Source organism: Orycteropus afer, unplaced genomic scaffold (genome assembly GCF_000298275.1).
Source record: "Orycteropus afer afer isolate SDZICR_OR568_19922 unplaced genomic scaffold, OryAfe1.0 scaffold00011, whole genome shotgun sequence".
NCBI classification, from domain to species: Eukaryota; Metazoa; Chordata; class Mammalia; order Tubulidentata; family Orycteropodidae; genus Orycteropus; species Orycteropus afer.
In genome coordinates, this window is record NW_006921598.1 from 6,983,107 (window position 1) to 7,004,876 (window position 21,770).

A 21,770-nucleotide genomic window follows, 5' to 3' on the forward strand; every position below is an offset into this window, starting at 1 on the left:
TTTTACTAGTCAAATGTGTGACTTTGGACAAGCTCCTTAATTTCCCTGAGCATGAGAAATCTCATCTGCGAATGGGTTCTTACCATGCATGAAAGTACCAGACACACAGTAGCTCCTTACTACATGCTATATGCCAGCCTCCCCATAATGTGCCTCCCAGAGCTCTTAACAGTTCTTTGGTTCTCACAAATAGTGTATTACTTGCTGGTTGTTGTTAGGTGCCTTCGAGTCAGTTCTGACTCATAGTCACTTTATGTACAACAGAACAAAACGCTGCCTGGTCCTGCGCCATCCTCAAAACCATCCATGTTGAGCCCACTATTTAGCCACTGTGTCAGCCCATCTCATTGGAGGTCTTCCTCTTTTTCGCTGACCCTCTGCTTTACCAAGTGTGATGTCCTTCTCAAGGGACTGGTCCCTCCTGATAGAGACTCCTGACAGTCTCACCATCTCTTCTAAGGAGCATTCTGGATGTACTTCATCCAAGAGAGATTTGTTTGTTTTGGTATATTCAGTATCCTTCACCAACACCGTAATTCACATGCACCCATTCTTCTTTGGTCTTCTTTATTCATTGTCTAGCTTTTGCATGCTTATGAGGTGATTGAAAATACCATGGCTTGGGTCAGGTGCACATTGGCCCTCAAAGTGACACCTTTGCTTTTCAACATTAGCAAAAAATCTTTTGCAGCAGATTTGCTCAGTGCTGTATGTTGTTTGATTTCTTGACTGCCGCTTCCATGGGGGAACTCTGTTGGCGTAGTACCTAAGGCATTTGACTGTTAACCAGAAGGCTGGTGGTTCAAACCCACTAGCCATTCCTCAGAAGGAAGGTTGGGCAATCTACTTCCCAATTACATAAGCTTCTGATTTAGAATTTAGTGATACCACCTCAGAAACCCAAGGAGAGCTCACTATGAGTCAGATCTGACTCAATGGCAGTGAGTTTGGTTTGGTTTGGGTTTGGGTTTCTATGTTGTTGTTGTTGTTATTTGCCATCGAGTCAGCCCCGACTCATAGCAACCCCTCCTTGGGTTTCCAAGGCAGTATCACTACGGAAGTAGGAATGCCCAACCTTCCTTCCAAGGAGTGGCTGGTGGGTTTCTATAGTTGTTGATTATAAGTCCAAATAAAATGAAATCCTTGACAACTTCAATCTTTTCTCCATTTATCATGATGTTGTTTATTGGTCTAGTTGTGAGAATTTTTGTTTTATTTTGAGGAGTTACCCATGTTAATTAAAGGTATAGTCGCTATACTCTTTGAACTTCATCAGTAAGTGCTTCAAGTCCACTTGGCTTTCAGCAAACAAGATTGTGTCATCTTCATGTCATAGGCGGTTAATGAGTCTTCCTGCAGTCTGATGCCACGTTCTTCTTCGTATAGTCCAGTTTCTCTGATTATTTGCTCAGCATACAGATTGATTAAATATGGTGAAAGGATAAAACCCCAACACACATCATAACTGATTTTTAATCCATGCAGTATCCTCTTGTTCTATGTGCAAGTTTCACATGAGCACAATTAAGGGTCCTGGAATTCCCATTCTTTGCAATGTTACCTAATTTGTTATGATCCACATAATCGATTGTTTTTGCATAATCAGTAAAACAGAGGTAAACATCTTTTTTGGTATTCTCTGCTTTCAGCCTAGATGCAATTGATACTATTTAATGGATCTAGTTTTTCCGACTACTACTTTTGTCTACCCAGAGTCTTCACCTCCTTTTGGATAAAGTTCTGTTGAAGTTCTAAATCAGAAGCTTATGTAATTGGTTTAAATAATTCTTGGTTCACAGTATCCCTTTCTGCTAGAGAATTTAAAGAACACAAGAAGAATAAAACTCTTAACATTTCCATGCAAAGAACTAGTCAAATAAGTATTAACTCTAGCCCATTCCTTTGGATTAGAAAGAATGCTTTAGATAGACCTGTCATGTATAGACTTAATTTTGTGTTACTACCATAATGGAAGAAGTACTCATGTAAATCCACATCACTGATTTATTCTCTTTAAAGAAAAAATTATCTTAAAATACTATTTCAGCAAGAATATCACAGTAAATCAGCATTTAGTCTGTGTTTTGTGCTTATATAATTTTAGCAATGAACAGGATTTCTGAGGGTTTTAAATAGCTTTTAAATGTCAGTCTAAACGGTGGCACTAGCCATAAATTCCTGACTTATGAAAATAGTTTTCCAGTCTTTTAGGTGAGACATAAAAAGCAAAACCATATTTTTATTTATTTTTTATTTTATCTAATTCCTTTTTTTACATGTAGGGATAAAGCTCTGGTCAAAGTCCAATTCTGTTTTATGTCTACTGATGACAGTTTGCCCCTGTGGTTTAAATTTGGCTTAGTATTCTTTTGCTGCCTTAAATTGCTGCATGGTGTTTTTCTAGTCTGTAACACTTTGATATCCAGTTCATGATAAGTTTATTTGTATCTATTATACAGAAGTTTACATGGGAATAGAATAAAGTAACTGTAAATGTCTTGAAGGAAGGAGCAACCTAAATGGTATTTCATTGTTTAAGAGCATTATAGCCATCAGAATTTTATGTGATTTTTTTTTTTAATTGCTCCTATAAAATAATATTTCTTCCATAGTGGCAAGCAGTAACATAAATTTAAGCCAAAACTATTTTGATTTTTCAGACAAGCCAAAAATATTTGGTAAATATTGCTTCTAGTTCCTCTTACTTATACCTTGTATTTTCAGATAGTCAAAAAATTTGAAAGTTATAGCTTATTTCTATATGTTTCTTTTTTTAATACAAATATGTTCTATAGTATGTCATTCCTTGAGATACATGTCCCTTGAAACAAAAAGGCCCATTTTGTTAATTTACAGATTTAAATGTAACTCATGATTGCATTTCTTGTGGCTTTAAAAAAGAGCAGTTTTGAAACTGGAACTGAAAATACTAGTCTTATTTCTAAGTTTCATAGCTGTGGGAAATAACAAGTAAAACAAGTGACTATGCACATAAAATGCTGTCAAAGCGTTTCTTAGAAGAAAGGAAGAAAAATAAATATGTAGCAGAGAAGTCTCTTGGGAAATATTTAAGTTTAATGATTATTATAGTTTATGGTAGGTTCAGATACACTTATTCATTCTGTGGCCTTTTTTCTAAAGATATATAAAACTCATTTGCCTGCTAACCAGACGGCTGGCGGTTCAAACCCACCAGCCACTCCTCGGAAGGAAGGTTGGGCAATCCTACTTCCGTAGTGATACTGCCTCGGAAACCCAAGGAGGGGTCGCTATGAGTCAGGGCTGACTCGACGGCACATAACAACAACAACAACATTCTTATTTTATAAACCTAATTCTTAGTTGTACTTAATCTTGTTTAATTTCTTGTAACTGATATTTATTCTCATATTTCACAAACGCTTATTTTTTTTCTCGTTTTCAAGTATTAAAATAAGAATATTAGCATTACATTAGTCTGATTCTGAAACCTGAAAACACTTGTTTGAATTTCTTCTGCCAGCACTTTGAAGAAAAATTGCTCTTGATTGACAAGAGAAATTAAAATTATGGTCAAATTGGTTTACTCTTCTTAAATCAAGACTTGCTATTCCTCAAAGAAGATTTAAAAGATTCAGAAATAATTTAACAATAATCGCTTTACCAAAGATTACAGTGTCCTTAAACTAAGAGTATTATATTTCATAACTGCTTCTCCTCCATGTATAGTCTTATTTTTATATACCAAAGGTAAAAAGCTCAAGCATCAGCATTATATCTGAGTGCCACCAGCCTGTGCTGTCGTTTTACTCAGTTAATATTCATTATATGGCTGATGTATATTCAGCAGTTTCCTAGATCCTGTGGAAATGCAGTGTAGAAGTACACATGAACTCTGCCTCAGATATAACACAGTTGAGGAATCACAGACTTTAAGAGTTACATAAAGTAGTTCAGGTTTATGTAGGAACTGACTATAAATGCAGCTGAAACTCAAAGAAGGAAAAAAAAAAAAAAAAAAACCTTTGTGATAGTGTTTAGCCAGTGAACACATATTATAAAAGAATGAAAATTTGAACTAGGAAAGTTATTGCCAGGCACTACAGCAGTCTTATCTGCCATTCAGTGAGCTTTCTTATTGTGTCATATACTTCATGTGCATTGTTTCATTTGATCTTTACAACCTGATGAGGTAGATAATGCTGTCCTTATTTTATTGTTGAGGCTTAGATGTTAAATAGTTTAAGTAAAGGCACACTGCTGAAAATGAGAGACCAGAGACTCAAACCTTGGTCTGTTTTATCTCCAAGGCCTGAGTTTTCACTATTACTACTCGTTTTCATCCACAGTTTATAGGTAAGGGACCTAAGAGCTCAGTGAGGCAGAGTTACTTGTTCAAGTTCACACAGCTGTAAGTGGCAGAACTGCGATTTGAACCCAACTCTTAAAGTTTTAGAGCCATGTGAAATGGCTAATATTTGGCTGGTTTTTTACTTATGAAAACAGTTTCATATTACTCAGTTTCATATCTGCTCTTTGTACCACATAGTATCTTTGAGTGAATCTGGGAACAGGATTAAAGTCAAGGAAACAAGGACATAGGAATTGTCAGAGTAGAGACAATCTGGAGAGGTTAGGTATACCTGCTAATGGAGGGAAACTTTAAATTCTATAGTGAGAATTTGAGAATTGATCTGGTAAATGAACATTTTGTGTTCTACACAGTTAGGCATTCCCTGTTCTCAAATACAGGGTTTAGTTTTATATATAAAGAATCAGAAAAGTTGCAAGAATGGCTACATAATTCCTAAGGGAACCTGAGGTGGGCCTTACACAATGGGGAGAAATTAGTGAAGTAAGAAAACAGAATGAGAAACAGGGCACCTTTTAAGAGAAGGATGAATGAAACTAGGGTTTTAGTAAAAACATTCTGGTAGAATGTTTAAAATTGTTTATAATACAGAAAAGTTTTTTGGTTTTCTGGAACAATTTCAATAGGTACTAAAGATGAAAATAGTATTTTATCAGTTTTTCTTTAAAAATATTTTATTTTATATCTGAAATTGTTATAAAAGCTTCCACTTTATTATCTTACTAGTAGTAATAAGGTCACACCCCTTAATCTCTTTAGTCTATTATAGGTTTTCAACACATGCAATCATGGAACTTTAGTGTTGGATGAGACCTTAGAAGTTGTCACACCCTTAACCCACATGATGTCATCTCTAGTCACATGATGGTTAAACGTTCAGCTACCAACTGAGAGGTCGGGTTCATCCTCACCCAGAAGGCTCCACAGGAGAAAGACCTGGCAGTTTGCTCCCATAAAGATTCCAGCCTAGAAAACCCTATGGGGCAGGTCTGTTTTGTCAGATAGGTTCACTATGAGTTGGAAATGACACAATAATATACAACAACATCCCCTCTCCAGACAGGGAAACTGAGAAATGACCTAAAACGTGTTTAGAACTCACTTGTGCTGGTTTCTCATCACATTGTGTTGATTTCTCATCTGTTCTGTGTTGTATCACATTTTAATTGATGTGGTCTTGAATTGAGTGTTTCCATGTTTACATAGTGACATTTACTGGACATAGATGCTTTATGAATTTGTATTTTATTATATTTTACTTTATTTATATCCATACTCTCTTTTTAGTATCCTGTTTGGTATTTAGTAACACTTTAAGAAGAAAGATGCTTTTAAAAAAGAAATTCTTATGAAACCCATTTTAGCTTATGTAATATGTGTTATGAAACCTGATAATAAAATGAACCGGTCACCCAGCTTAAGAAGTAGGCCATTACCAATCTGCTTGAAAAGTTTGTTTGAGAAGAACTGATACAAGGCTCAATACAAGGCTGGTTCCGATGAGGAAGAGGTTAAAGATGTCTGAAATGTCCATCTTTTCCAGATTCTTGTACCACTTCATCATCTCTAACATCACCTCCTCCTTGGTACTTTCCCTCCTGTCTTTGGGTACTGTATTTCACTGTAGTGTCTCACAGATCTCATGAACTGCCATGGAAATGGTTCACACACTTATGGAGGCTGGCAAATCCCAAATCCATGGATCAGACATTGGTCTGGAGGATGCTTCTCACTCACGGGGTTGCAGGGGCTGATGAACCCAGATTGGCAGATCAGACAGCTGCCTGCTTCCTCAAGCCCCAAGGACCAGGGTGAGATGATAATGAACCAGATGCAGAGTACAGAGCAAGAGAAGGGACTTTGCCAGAGCATTCATGTAATACCCTCAAGGAAACTAAGGGTGGTGACTTGAGTCACATCCTCTAGTAAGGTGGGACTCGATACATCCCACTCTAATCCTATCTCATTAACATAATGGGCAACTCACCTAAAAGTGGGACCATAACCAGAGTCATAGAGATTAGGATTTATAATACATCACAGAATGTAGGACTATGGCTTAAAGAGCTGTATTCAGTAATTCACTGCATCACACAATCTGTGTGTTCCTACATGTGACCTGTATCATCCTCTCTCCAGTCCATATGTCATGTTCCCAGACTTTTCATAAATACTCTCCATCTCGTTAAGAAATTCTCTCATGTTCTGGTTACCTAGTGCTGCTCTGACAAGAATATACCACCAGTGTGATGGCCTTAACAAACAAGAGCATGTTCTCTCACAATTTGGAGGCTTTAAGTCCAAGTCCAAAGTGCCAGGCTCTAGAGGCTGGGTGAAAGCCCCTCAACCTTGGTGTTCAACTCTGCTTCCTGCTCCCAGGCCACTGGAGCTAGAAGCTTTCTTCATTCAGACAGCTGCTGGCTGCTGAGACTTGACAAACCCAAGGTTGTTAAGTAAAAAGGCACAGTCCCAATGTTACCAAATCATGCGGCAGGCCATAAATTTAAGTCCATTGAAAGTCCCTAGGTCAGCAGAGCGTGGCAGGCTGCTGAACAACAACACGGCTACATGCAGGGTTCAGGCATGCCATAAGCTAGAAACCATAAGCTGTTGTTTCTATACGGGAAGCAGACCACATCCCTAAAGCAGCTACTCAGCTGCTTGTGGTAGGTGCCACCATGGAGTTGATTGCCAGTGTCATTATGGGAAATAACTACTTGACCAGCTGCCCAGCCACTCAACCAGGCCCAGCCAAGTTGACACACAAACCACAATAATCATGTCTTATGTGGAATTAAGTTTTGTGGATGCATTATTTTCATAAGTAGGTGTTAAATTTTGTCAAATTTGTTATGTATCTGTTGAGGTCTATTATTTTAGTGAACACATTGATGGAAATGTTAAGCAACCCTTGTAATTCTTAGGGTAAACTGAACTTCGTAACTGATTTGTTACTCCTTTTTACATTTTCAAATTGTGCTTGCTAATATACTTTTTAGGATTTTTGCATCTATTTTCGTAAGTGAGGTTGACTAGTAACTTTCCTTTCTCATACAGTCCTTGTTTATTGGCTAGATTTTATTACTGCCTGAGTTGGGGAATGTTTCTTTTTATCTTTTCTAGAATAATTAAGACTAGAAATGTCTTTTTTTTGAATGCATACTGGTTTCTCTTCAAATGACTGATCTTTCACCTTTCACCAACTGGTATTCTTTTGTGTGTAACCTTTCCTCTCGGGCTGCTTTTACTATCTTTTATTTGTTTTTGTTTTCTAGAATTTGACTATAATATATTTTGAATATGAGTTTTCTGTCATTTTCCATACGTGGGATTTGTTATGTGTAGAATTTGTTGTATCTTCCATGAGTTCTGGGAGTTTTTTAATGGATTCACAGTGCAGACATTCCCCTGATCTCCCCTGAGAGTTAAAACCAGCACAGACAAATTTACTTGCTGTCTGCTTCTGTGGGGTAGATTTTTTTCCTAGTTCACTCTTTCCCTAAGGATGAGGCCTTTCCTGTGTTTTAACTTTAAGCAGGGGGCTTCTCCAGTCTTATTCCCCAGCCTACAAACATTAAGTCCTTTGTATCCTGTTTCTCTGTGTGCAACGGGCAGTCAAAACAAAAGCTCTAGACCATTAGTGATTAATTTAAACCGCTAGGAGTTGTACCTTAAGCAACCTTTATACTCTTGATCCTACTGTGATTCTGGTCTCAGAGTATTTTCTTATTTTCTTACAAACTCATCAATTTTCAGGAGCTATTACTTGTGAGTGCATGGAATTTTTAAAAAAAATTTGTATTTTTTTTTTAATGTGTGTATGTATATATTTTTAAAAAAAAACACACATTCTAACTCATGGCGAACCCCCATTGAGTTTCCAAGGTGGTAAATCTTTACGGAAATAGATTGCCCCCTCTTCTTCTGTGCCTGGTGAGTTTGAACCTCTAACCTTCTGATTATGAGTCAAATGCCTTAGGCACTGAGCCACCAGAGTTCCTTACATGTATATGTATACATATATATAAATCTAATATTTTTAGAGGTTTTTTGTTGTTGTTGTTGTTACTTTTTCTTTTTGCAGGAGTGTTTCTGGACCTCTGTTACTAGAAATGGAAATCTCCTTTTTTTTTTCTAAATTTTATTTATTTTGTTGTTGAGAATATTCACAGCAAAACATACACCAATTCAGTAGTTTCCACACATAGAATTCAGTGACGTTGACTACATCCAGTTTCATTCAGAATTTGAAATTGTGTTCTGTATTCCATGCCCCCACCCACTTTGCTCACAATTCTTCTATGGAATCTTTGATCAAAATGTTTGGTTATGATGGCCAGGTACTATCCAGTTCTTCTGGTCTCATGATAAAGGAGGCAGTTATTTGTGGAGACAATTGGCCACACATTTCATGTCCTCTTGCTATTCCTGATTCTCCTCCTCCTTCTGTTGTTCCAGGTGAATAGAGAATTGTTGTGCCTAGGATGGCTGCTTATAAGCTTTAAGAATCCAGGCACTAATGCAGCTAGGAGGGAGGTAGAACAAAGGCACTAAACACATTATTAGGCCAGTTAAGTGAGATGTCCCATAAAACCATGGTCCTAAACCTCCAAATCAGGGAATCAAATCCTATGATGTATTTGGTTATATACTGTCTTTTTCCTTTTAATAAAAATTTACTCTTGTCATTTTTTAAATAAGTAATCACATTTTTTCTTCTGTCACCTGTCCCTACAGGTGAGCAGTAGGTCATCCAGTCCTAGCGTCAGAATGATCACTACCTCAGGACCAACCTCAGAAAAGCCAGCTCGAAGTCATCCATGGACCCCTGATGATTCCACAGGTGACCAGTTTATTTCATCATTCTAATTAGGAGGTGGCTGAATTAATCATATTTATATTTATTTAGTGATGTCATTAATCTTTACAGAGGCAGGAATTATATAGTAATTTAGATTTTCATATTAATATGATCAAATATTTAGTAGTACATTTTAAAATACCTTTTGGAATACTGAGACAGAGACTGCCTTGCTTTTTGAAGTAAGATACTTCATATTTTTCCAGATACTAAGCACGTATTTTTGAATAGTTTGTTGTAGGTGTTTTCCAGTTAGGAAACATTGTATTCTGACAATTTAGTTTGTGATCTTTCTACTATGATCTATCCTACTGAATGATAGTAGTAAAAAGTGATTATCTGTAAAATGCTGAAATTAGCAAAATAGTGAAAATTATCACATCATCATCATCTGTTTATTTTAAAGAAAAGTTAGTCATGTACCTTAAGGAGAACAAAAATTGCTGACCATTGAGTCCTTAGAATAATTTCTAACTAATACAGGGGCTTCATTTCAATGACGTAAATATTCCGTAAAATAGACCATAAGAAGACGTGTGGTTAGGTGCCATCGAATCCGTTCTTACTCATAGTGCCCCTGTCCACAACACAGCAAAACACTGCCTGGTCCTGTACCATCCTCACAGTTGTTACTATGTTTGAACCCATTGGCAAAGTCGCTGAGTCAGTCCATCTCATTGAAGGTATTCTTCTTTTTCACTGACCTTTTACTTTACCAAGCATGATGTCCTTCTGTGGTCCCTCATAATGACATGTTCAAAGTACAGGACACAAAGTCTCACCACCCTTGCTTCTAAGGAGCATTCTGGGTGTACTTCTTCCAAGACAAATTTGTATATTTTTCTAGCAGTCCATGGTATTCAGTATTCTTCACCAACACTGTGATTCAAATGCATCAAGTCTTCTTAAGTCTTTTTTATTCATTGTCCAGCTTTCACATGCATATGAGGTGATTAAAAATAACCATGACTTGGGTCAGACATACCCTAGCCCTCAAAGTAACGTCTTTGCTTTTTAACACTTATAAACTCTTTTGCAGCAGATGACCAATGCAGTACAATGTTTGATTTCTTGACTGCTGCTTCCTTTTGTGTTGATTGGATTCCAGTAAAATGAAATCTTTGACAACTTCAGTCTTTTCTGTTTATCATGATGTTGCTTATTGGTGCAGTTGTAAAGATTTTTGTTTTCTATATGTTGAGATGTAATCCATACTGAAGGCTGTAGTGTTTGATCTTCATCAGTAAGTGCTTCAAGTCTTCTTGGCTTTTAGCAAACAAGGCTGTATCATCTGCAGGGTTGTAGCATCTACATATCATAGGTTATTAATGAGTCTTCCTCCAATTCTGATGCCCTGTTCTTCTTCATATAGTCCATCTTTTCAGATTACTTGCTCAACATACAGATTGAATAAGTAGGGTGAAAGGATACAACCTTGACACACAATTTTCCTTATTTTAAACCATGCAGTATTCCCTTGTTCTGTATGAACAACTTCTTGGTCTATGTGCAGGTTCCACATGAGCACAATTACATATTCTAACATTCTCATTCTTTACAGTATTACCCGTAATTTGTTATGATTCACACAGTGCCTTTGCATAGTCAGTAAAACACAAGTAAACATCAGGTATTCTCTGCTTTCAGCCAGGATCCGTCTGCCATCAGCAATGATATCCCTCGTTCCATATCCTCTTCTGAATCCAGCTTGAATTTTTGACATTTCCCTGTGAATGCACTGCTGCAACTATTTTTTAATTATCTTCTGCACATTTTATTTTTGTGTGATACTAAAATATTTAATATGTGATATTAAGCCTGTCAAAAGTTATTAAAACTCCCCAACATGAATAATAACTTATCACAACATGAGTATTAAAATCTACCTGTCCAAAGATAGTAATGGGATAGAGTCATTATAGACCAACAGGAAATGATGTGCTAACTTTTCTCTAACATTAAAACAATACCTTAATAAATATTCAGCATTATGCTTCTATAGAAACTAATCTTTTGTGTTTTTAAGTCAGATGAGAGAAGAATATCTAAGACCTGGAAAATTAAACCATTTGGGATTTTAGTTAAGATTAGCTATGTTAATAGTTTCTATTAAATTGAAATTCAAAAGTCAACTTTTTTTTAAAAAAAAATCACACTAAAATACTGCTTGTGTGTGTGTGTGTGTGTGTGTATTTGGCATGGCTAGTCAAGTTTATAGTTTAACTTTAAAAAATTAACTGCTTGTCTTTTCTCTGCATCATGTATAATAGAAGTATGTTGAGCCAGGGGTGTACTTTCTATTTTTAGTAAGTTTAAATTTAGTGGTGACAAAAACTGCTAAGTTTCACCCCTAGCATAGCCCTACCTAGGATTGTCTAGGACATTGACTTCCAGCACACATGCAGAATTCATCGTAGACTTGCTTCTCTTCAGGGGTAGATGTTGAAATGCTCTGGCTGTACTTTATCATTAGCATTCAGGTGATAGCAGCTATGTTTAGTTCCTAAAACCTCCAGTGAGTAATATACTCTCCAACAGTAACAGCATTTTCCCAGAACTAGCAGTGCAGTGGTTAAGCAGTCAGCTGCCAACCAAAACGTTCAAAACCACCAGCTACTCCATGGAAGAAAGATATGGCAGTCTGCTTCGGTAGAGATTTACAATCTTAGAAACCTATACAGCAGTTCTACCCTATCTTGTAGGATAACTGTGAGTCAGAGTCAACAAGATAGCAGTGGGTTTGGTCTCTCAGCTTGGTGGAGCTTCCTAACCTCACTCTAGACTAATCAGCATGCTAATAACCAGGTGGAAGATTAGGAACTCTTGAAGATAAAGTCATAATTCAGTAAAGTACCTCTCTCTCAACTGCTGTATCTTCACTTCACATGTTCTCCTACCCTTCCAACTCCTGTCTAATTTTTCTTCCTTTCTAGTACCTAAAATTCCAGTCAGTAGAAATCTGACCTAGGCCCCAGTTGCAGTACCATCAACTAAATTGTGTCTGTTTTTAAATATATCATAAATGTATGGTTATGATTTTTAAATAATTTTTAATACAATTTTAATAATTGAGAATTTGGTTAACATTTGTAATTAAGTTCAACTTTGTACTATCTCTAAGGAAAATATTGATAATCAAGCAATAGAATAAGTTATGGGGAAGAAATAGGTAATGGATTTTTTTTTAAGGCCCACTGACCCAGGAAAAAAGAGTGTGTGTGTGTGTGTGTATAAAGATTTACTACCTTAGAAACCCAGTGGGGGCTGCTGAGTCAGAATCAACTCAGTGGCAGTGAGTTGGTTTGTTTTGTTTTTTTGGGGGGGGTATATATACACATAGAGAGAGAGAGAGAGACACCTACTTCCTTACAATTTTTTTTTAATTTGAAAAAGAGATTTCTGTGTGTTTGCAGAGAAAAATAAGGAACATAACAATATACTAATAATATATGCTATGGTCTACTCTGCTGGGAATGACAAATTGAAGAGGAACAGTGTCATTCATTGTCAGAAAGAACATTTCAAAATCTATCCTGAAATACAGTGTTATCAGTGATAGGATAACATCCACATGCATACAAGGATGTTCAGTTAATATTACTCAAGTTCATGCACCAACCACTAAAGCCAAAGATGAAGAACTTGAAAATTTTTACCAACTTCTCCAGTGTGAAATTGATCAAACATGCAGTCAAGATACATTGATAATTGGTGATTAGAATGCAAAAGTTGGAAACAGAAGCAGCATCAGTAGTTGAAAACATGGCATTGGTGACAGAAATGATGCTGGAGATCACATGATAGAATTTTGTAAGAGAAATAACTTTTCATTGCAAATACCTTTTTTCAGCAACATAAACAGTGATTATACATGTGAATCTCACCAGATGGAATACAACGAAATCAAATCAGCTACATCTGTGGGAAGAGATGATGGAGAATCTCAGTATCATCAGTCACAACAAGGCCAGGGGCTGACTGGAACAGACTAGCAATTGTTCATATGCAAGTTTAAGTTCAAGCTGAAGAAAATTAAAATAAGTCCACAAGAGCCAGAAGATGAGTGTATTACACCTGAATTTAGAGACCATTTAAAGAATAGATTTGATGTATTAAATAGCAGTGACTGAAAACTAGATGAGTCGTGGGATGACATCAAGAGCATCATACATGAAGAAAGCAAAAGGTCAGTAAAAAGAAAAGAAAGAAAAAATCAAATGAATGTCAGACTCTGAAACTTGCTATTGAATGGAGAATGCCTCAAATGAATGGAAGAGCTAAAAAGGAGATTTCAAAGAGTGGCTCAAGAAGACAAAGTATTATAATGAAATGTACACAGACCTAGAGTTATTAGAAAATCAAAAGGGAAGAACATGCTCAGCATTTCTCAAGCTGAAAGGATTGAAGAAAAAATTCAAGCCGCAAGTTGCAGTATTGAAGGATTCTATGGGCAAAATACTAAATGACACAAGAGGCATCATAAGAAGATGGAAGGATTGCAAGCCACTGTACGAGATAGAATTGGTAAACATTCACCTATTTCAGAATACAGCATACGATCAGGAAGCTATGGTATTAAGGGAAGAAGTCAAAGCTACTCTGAAGGCATTGGTGAAAAACAGAACTCCAGGAATTGATGGAATAACGTTTGAGATATTTCAACAAAAGAATGTGGTGCTAGAAGAACTTCATTTGTCTGTGCCAAGAAATTTGGAAGCAGCTACCTGCCCAGCTGACTAGAAGACATCCATATTTGTATTTATTCCAAAGAAAGGTGATCCAAAAGAATGTGGAAATTATTGAACAGTATAATAATTCAAAAACAGTTGCAGCAGTACATTAAAAGGGACGTGCCAGAAATTCAAGCCAGATTCAGAAGGAGACGTGGAATGAGACAGATCATTGCTGATACAAGATGGAGCTTGGCTAAAAGCAGAGAATATCAGAAAGATGTCTACCTGTGTTTTATGGACTGTGCAAAAGCATTGGGCTGTGTAGCTCATAACAAATTATGAGTAATATTGTGGACAATGGGAAGTCCAAAACAATTTATGCTCATGGGGAACCTGTACACAGTCAGTCGTTCAGACAGAACAAGGGGATACTGAATGGTTCCAAATCAGGAAAAGTATGTCTCAGAGGTGTGTCCTTTCACCATACTTATTCAATGTGTATGCTCAGCAAACAGTCTAAGAAGATGGACTATGTGAAAAGAATGCAGCATCAGGATTGGAGGAAAACTCAACAAGCTGTGATATGCAGATGACCACCTTGCTTGCTGAAAGCGAAGAGGACTTGAAGCCCTTACTAATGAAGATCATAGACTACAGCCTTCAATATGGACTTCACCTAAAGAAAACAAAAATCCTCACAACTGGGCCAGTATGCAACATCTTGGTAAGCAGAGAAAAGATTGAAATTGCCAAAGATTTCATTTTTCTTTGATCCACAATCAGCGCCCATGGAAGCAGCAGTCAATGAATCAAACTACATATTGCACTGGGCAGATTTGCTGCAAAAGACCTCTTGAAAGTGTTAAAAAGCAAAAATGTCACTTTGAAGACTAAAGTGTACTTGACCCAAGCCATGGTATTGTCTGTCATGTCATATGCATGTGAAACTGGACAACGAATAAGGAAGACCAAAGAAGAATTGATGCATTTGAATTATGTTGGCAAAGAATATTGAATGTACCATGGACTGCCAGAAGAATGAACAAATCGGTCTTGGAAGAAATATAGTCAGAATACTCCTTAGAAGTGAGGCTGACAAGATTTATCTCTCATGCTTTGGTCAAGGTATCAGGAGGGACCATTCCTTGGAGAAGGATATCATGTTTGGTAAAGTAAAAGGTGAGCAAAAAAGAGGAAGACACTCAATGAGATGGATAGACACAGTGGCTGCAACAATGGGCTCGAACATAGCAATAATTGTGAGTCTGGTACAGGCCCAGTCAGTGTTTCCTTCATTTGTACATAGGACAGCTATGAGTTGAAACCAACTCGACGACACCTAACAACAGCAGCAGTCGTAGCAAATAATAAGTGTTCTTTAGTTTCAATGTATAATATAATGAGAACAAGCAATAGCATGCATACCTGTGCTTAGTACTTTGCAAAGGTAGAAGTATAAGACATAGCCCCTTGCTTGCAGTCTGATTCAGGTGGTAATACCTCACACATTAAAAATAAACTCATGTTATATAATAAAATAATAAATTTGCGGTATAAGCTGAGTGTCTTAATGATTAGAATAAAGTAAGTCCTAGTATAGTCCCTGCTTTTTTTCGTAAAATGTTGATGGAAGTTTAATCATAAAGCAGAAGGGAGAAGGAGACATTCCACATGAAGGGAGCATATTCTTCAAGAGTTGGAGATTGTAAAATTGGAAATCGTAAAATGTACCAGAAAAGATATTTCTCCTAATTTAACCTAACTAATGTGTATTAAGGAGCTCTGGTAGCATAGTGCCTAAGGCACTTGACTGCTAACCAGAAGGCTGGCGGCTCAAACCCACCAGCCACTCCTCAGAAGGAAGGTTGGGCAATCCTACTTCCGTAGTGATACTGCCTCGGAAACCCAAGGAGGGGTCGCTATGAGTCGGGGCCGACTCGATGGCACATAACAACAACAACAAATGTGTATCTTGACAGTCAGAAGAAAAGGTTAAATTTTATCAACAATTGAAACATTTAAAAAAAAAAAAACTTTCATGGGATAATCTTGCTGTCTTAGGACCAATTATTGCTATTTCAGACTTTTGAAAACTAAATTTCAATCTGGAAAGCTATAGGTATAAGTAGTAAAGTGAAATTCTGCTTCTTGGTTTTAGAGACAAGATGAAATTCAATAAAGGACCTTAAGTTCTGCATCATGGTAGGGCTTTCATTGTCTGAATAGCAGGATCCTTGAGGTTTTTTTCCCCCACTTTCAAAATACTGTGAAACATTGATACATTCTACTTTCTGCTAAAATACATACCAGATAGAGGGTACTGTTATAATACAAAAAAAAAAAGGAACTCACTGCCATCAAGTCAAATTGACTCATAGCGACCCCTCCTTGGGTTTCTGAGGCATTATCTCTACAGAAGTACTTTGCCTAATCTTCCTTCCAAGCAGCGGCTGGTGGAGTTGAACTGCCAGCCTTCTGGTTAGCAGTCACATGCCTTAGGAACTACACCACCAGCGCTCATTATTATAAGTATCAAAAGATTCAAGTGCACAGGAGTTAAAACATTGAGCTGAGGAAAATCTTCCAAGTCCTTTAATTTTTCCTATGAAGTGAGAGGGAAGTCATTTTTAATCAATGTTAGTTTTATGGAAAAATGTTCAGTGGGAGCATAGTTTGAAACTACTGTTGGGAGTGGAGAGATAGATGGTCAGAGAGATAACAAATTAAGTATATATTTCTTGGTTAGTCATTTAAGAAAAAAACAATTGTGTTGAAATATGATTTTAAGTAAGTCCCTTAAGGCTCTACTAGGCAATACTTTATTATTGTTTCACTCTAGTAATTAATAAACATTATTTTTTCAATCTGAAATATAAACTTGACTGTTTAAAATTGCACTTCCTTCTTCCTAATTCTCCATTTAGTATTAATGATATTACCACAACCATGTATTGAGTACATAATATAGGTCAGCTCTGCACAGTGTTTTTTAACGCATTATCTCATTTGATCTGATTTAGCTTGGTTTTAGAATATTTGCAAACCCATTCTCCTTTGTCTTATAAACAAATAAAACTAAAATATCAGTCAACAATAAACAAGAATGTTACTAAACAATCTTAGTTTTTTATTGTATTGAATGTAGTCCCTCTGCTCACGTTGCCTTTTACCCACACTACTCCATAGAAGTTGCTTGTCAGAAAAAGCTGGGCAACTCAATCATCTATTCTTTACTAACAGTGGGAAAGCAATTACTTCTGAAATAGATGGGGAGCTCTGATGTCATAGTGCCTAAGGCACTTGACTGCTAACCAGAAGGCTGGCGGTTTAAACCCACCAGCCACTCCTCGGAAGAAAGATGGGGCAATCTACTTCCGTAGTGATACTGCCTCAGAAACCCAAGGAAGGGTCACTGTGAGTCGGGTCCGACTTGATGGCACCTAACAACAACAACATCTACATAAGGTCCCTGGGTGGCACAAATGTTTTGCACTTGGCTGCACTCAGATAAAGGTTGGCAGTTTTAATGCACCCAGCAGTGCCTCCGAAGAAAGGCTTGGTGAACTACTTCCATAAAGATTACAGCTAGGAAAACCCTACTAACATGTGGGATCACCATGAGTCACAGCAACTTGACGATAGCAGGTTTCATTTTGGTTTATATTACTCCACAGTTAGTTATTCTGTTTACTTCTGAAGTTGTTCCACGTAAGTATTGCTGTTAGGAAAAGTCCTTCCCATGCTACTAATGCAGGTTGTTCTCAGTCTGTCTTCTTCTGAAATACAAACAAAGCTGTCAGATCAAATTGTTTGATAAAATTGACCCTTATTTTAATTAGCCACATTGGACCACAGTTCTGAACAAGCCCTTACTTGTTTCTGTACTGTTCATGTGTGTAATATACTGTAGTCGATAACGTCTCTGATTTTCTACAGTGATTCTCTTTGGGGTGGGGAGAATGAAGGGGCTGGTAGCATTAGAATCGGTATAAATTGAAAGTGATTTACTTGGAAGAGAATGTGTCTCTTGCTTTCTCCCTTTCCCTGTTTTAATATGTTGGATTCTATTCAGTTTGTAGTCAACTCAAATGGTGGGTATGATTACATTCTAATTATCTGGTTATTGACTGTGTTCTGTTTGTCTTCAGAATTCAAAATAGACTTTTTTATTACCAGTAACAATTTATATTCTACATGTTACTTATTTCAGGAAAATTATACTAAAATTTCATGTATCCACTCTTGCTTTTGGTTTATAATTATTTATGGCAGAAAATTAATATAACACATGCTTCAATTCCAGATACTAATGGGTCAGATAACTCCATACCAATGGCTTATCTTACACTGGATCACCAACTACAGGTAAAGGAAGGAGTAGTTCTTCACCAAATGTTTACTTTTTCCTTAGAGAGTTTGTCTTTAAAACTGACAATTGAGTTCCCATCTGTCCTTGTATATTCATTTATGCTTTCAGTTGGTCTTGTTAAACTTGTTAAAATAAATGCTTCTTTCAGTGAGGTTAATCCCATTTAAAATTGGCAAAATAGTATGCTCTTATCCTAATAATGATCTTAAAGTACCCTGCCGTATCTTTGTTCATGACTGCTAAGCATAACATTTTTACTTTTTTAGTGCATTAAAATATAAAGCTCATATAAGCTCTTTCCTGTTTAATATATTTTGTGATACATACATGTTCATAATGACTGAAAACATAAGTGATACACTTCAGCGCCTCCTCTTTAGTATGAGATCCGTAAACACCTTTTGGTGTAATACAAACAATTTGGCAACCTGAAATACAATACCGGAGGCTAAGAGCCCTCTAGTCATGATTCTTGGTAACAACAGAGGTGTTAAAACAGCAAGTGTAAATTTAAGCTCTGAGTTAACTCTGACTAGAGGATACTGCGATTTTTTAGGACATGGTATAATACTTATTTTTAAAAGATCACTGCTTTAGTGATATAAAAAATATATTACAGTCTGCCTTAACTTTTAGCTAGATATGGAGATTTGATTTAATGATGGTTTAACATTCCTGATTTATTTTCAGCCTCTAGCACCGTGCCCAAACTCCAAAGAATCTATGGCAGTGTTTGAACAACATTGTAAAATGGCACAAGAGTATATGAAAGTTCAAACAGAAATTGCATTGTTATTACAGAGAAAGTAAGTTATTTTTTGTGAATAAAAATAAAAACACTAAATATTTAGCACTTGAAATATGCTAAAGTGTAATATAACTTTGTTTGAAGATATGAAAACTTTACAATTTATAGAATCAGTCGTTAAGTATATTACCAACCTGGAGATTTTTTTTGTATGTTCATGTTGTTGTTTTATGACATTTTTCATGTTGTGTCACCATTATTGCTATTCTTCTCCAAAATACTCCACCACCATTATCATAAATTCAGTGCCCCGCAAACAAAAGCTTCCCCTTTCCCCACTCCCTCCTACACCTGGTAACTACTAATAATAATCTTTGGTTTTTATGTATGTTTATATATGTTTATGTTTCTTTTAAACATCCTTTGGCTATTTTTTATGGACTCAACTCTTTTGACTTTATTTTAGTTCTAAGGCAAATAAATTAGTCATATATAACCGTATGTTTTATGTTCTCAGAATCTTAAAGTTAAAAGCTGTTTCAATTTATTGTGTAGATTTATTATTTCCTTGGACATAGGTGCAATCATTTGACTTATTAATCTTCAATTGTGCTTTTTTTTAGAAACATTTTTGTAAGCATGGTCTTTCCAGGTGTGTGTTTGAAAGAGTAGAATTACTTTATTAGAGGGCTTTGTTTCATACCTCTGAGTGTTTTCCTGGAGAATTTTATACTCATAAGTACTTTTTCTGAGAGTTTTAGAAACCAGCTCCCTGCCCCCTCCCCTTTTTTTTTTAAGAAATACAGCTCAGTTTCCACGCTCCTTTATTCACAGTTGGTTTTTTTTTTTTAAAATCTGTTTTCTTAAACACAGCCCTCATAAAATTTTATATATATGAAGCTAATTCGTGGTGGTAACTGAAATGAAGTGTTAAAAGAGAAAAACACGATAACTATAAATATGTATAGTAATAGGATCCCTCTGTTCACTTTAAATAAATGAAAACGATTATTTTCTGAAGTAATTGGTAAAAAGTTTTCTTTTTATACTTCGAAAAAAGAAATTTAAAGAAAATAGTTTTAACAGTTTACTGATAGAACAAGATAAATGAATTCAGCTTTGTAACTTAAAAATAAGGCTAGATAGGAAATACTAGCACTTTATGTTTAAAAAAAACTTTGTATTTCTTATTTCACATTCTTAACCTATACTGTTTTTTCATGCTTTAATCATTTAATCAGGAATCCTACATTGCAGAAAACAAATGGTGAGGTACAGGGAGGGATGTGAAAATGATGATAGTTTTAATCAATTTTAAATAACAAGTGTTATTAAGAAGTTATTTGAGGATTTTTCATTCATTTTTCAGTTATATCCAGTATGCTCACTTTAAGAGCTAATATTCCCCAAATAAAAATGATTAATAGTTAAAGAAATTCCGCAAACTATAAATGATTCTGATTGGGTCTTTTTTTAAAAATGTTTCCAAAAGTGAGTGATTTAAAAGTGGTACTTTGCATTAGTCTCACTGATAAAAATAGGAACAAGACTTAAATGGGATAGCATCTGTTTTAATTAGTTTGCAAATGTTATATTAGCTACAGCTTTGCACTTTAGTTAGAGGATTGTGACTTCAGAGTGAGTATAAAAGTAGAATGTGAATGAGAAACTTCAAATGTTATTTTCCTATAGCTGACCAGAGCTTTGCCCATCCTTTTCCCCCTAGCTAGCATGGAAAGAGATACCAAAGAAAAATTTCTGAAATTTTATTGTACCATTTAGTCTATTTCATTAATTGTCCAAATATAGTCACTAATTAAAAGGGTTATATTTGTGTGGTTACACTGGAGTGTGGATAATAGTCTCCATTTCACTCCATAATTGAATGTGAGTAGTGTACCCAAGATGTATGATAAACCAGAAAAACCAAACTTACTGCCGTCAAGTCAATCCCAACTCATAGCAACCCCTCCTTGCATTTCCAAGGTGGTATCTCTATGGAAGTAGATCGCCCAATCTTCTTCCAGGCAGGGGCTGGTGGGTTTGAACTGCCAGCTTTGTGGTTAGCAGTCAAATGCCTTAGGCACTATGCTCCCAGAGCTCCTAAGATGTATGATAGATCCCGAATAAAACTTCTAACTAGTTGAGCTTCCATCATCAGCTAATAAGTTATGAATTTTTCCATCTTGTGTAATATTTTATTATGTGATACTTGTTTTTTAGGCAAGAGCTAGTCGCAGAACTGGACCAGGATGAAAAGGACCAGCAAAATACATCTCGTCTGGTACAGGAACATAAAAAGCTTTTAGACGAAAACAAAAGCCTTTCTACCTACTACCAGCAATGCAAAAAACAACTAGAAGTCATAAGAAGCCAGCAGCAAAAACGACAAGGCACTTCATGATTCTCTGGGACCTTTAAATTTTAAAATATGCAAAGAAAGACTTTTTTGTTTTGTTTTGTTTTTTAAGGAGAGAAGAGCCCTTATAATGACAGTTCATGAGTGTTAGCTTTTTGGCGTGTTCTGAATGCCAACTGCCTCTGTTTGCTGCATTTGTTTCATCACTTATTTTCCTTTTCTCATGGTGGACATGGCAACTCGGCTGTCTCATTGCGTAACATGGGGGCATCTGTGACTTGAATAAGCAGCAGTTCTTAACGTCAAAACACATGCAGTGAACTGTGGCTGTATATGCATGCTCATTGTGTGAAGCTAGGCTAACAACAGGAGTGTCAAACTAGCTGCTATGTGCAAACGTTGTCTTTTT

At 36.2% G+C, this 21,770-nt stretch overlaps 1 protein-coding gene across 1 annotated transcript in view; it reads left to right on the forward strand.

The window, feature by feature from the left end:
• MAP3K7 (mitogen-activated protein kinase kinase kinase 7) overlaps window positions 1-21,406 on the forward strand; it is a 117,546-nt gene extending 96,140 nt beyond the window's left edge. Inside the window, exons 14-17 of the mRNA XM_007950771.2 lie at window positions 9,089-9,194; window positions 18,189-18,250; window positions 18,945-19,060; window positions 21,226-21,406. Of these exons, the coding sequence (XP_007948962.1) occupies window positions 9,089-9,194; window positions 18,189-18,250; window positions 18,945-19,060; window positions 21,226-21,406 (465 nt within the window). The remainder of the gene's footprint in view (window positions 1-9,088; window positions 9,195-18,188; window positions 18,251-18,944; window positions 19,061-21,225) is intronic.
• The last annotated feature ends 364 nt before the right edge of the window (window positions 21,407-21,770 follow it).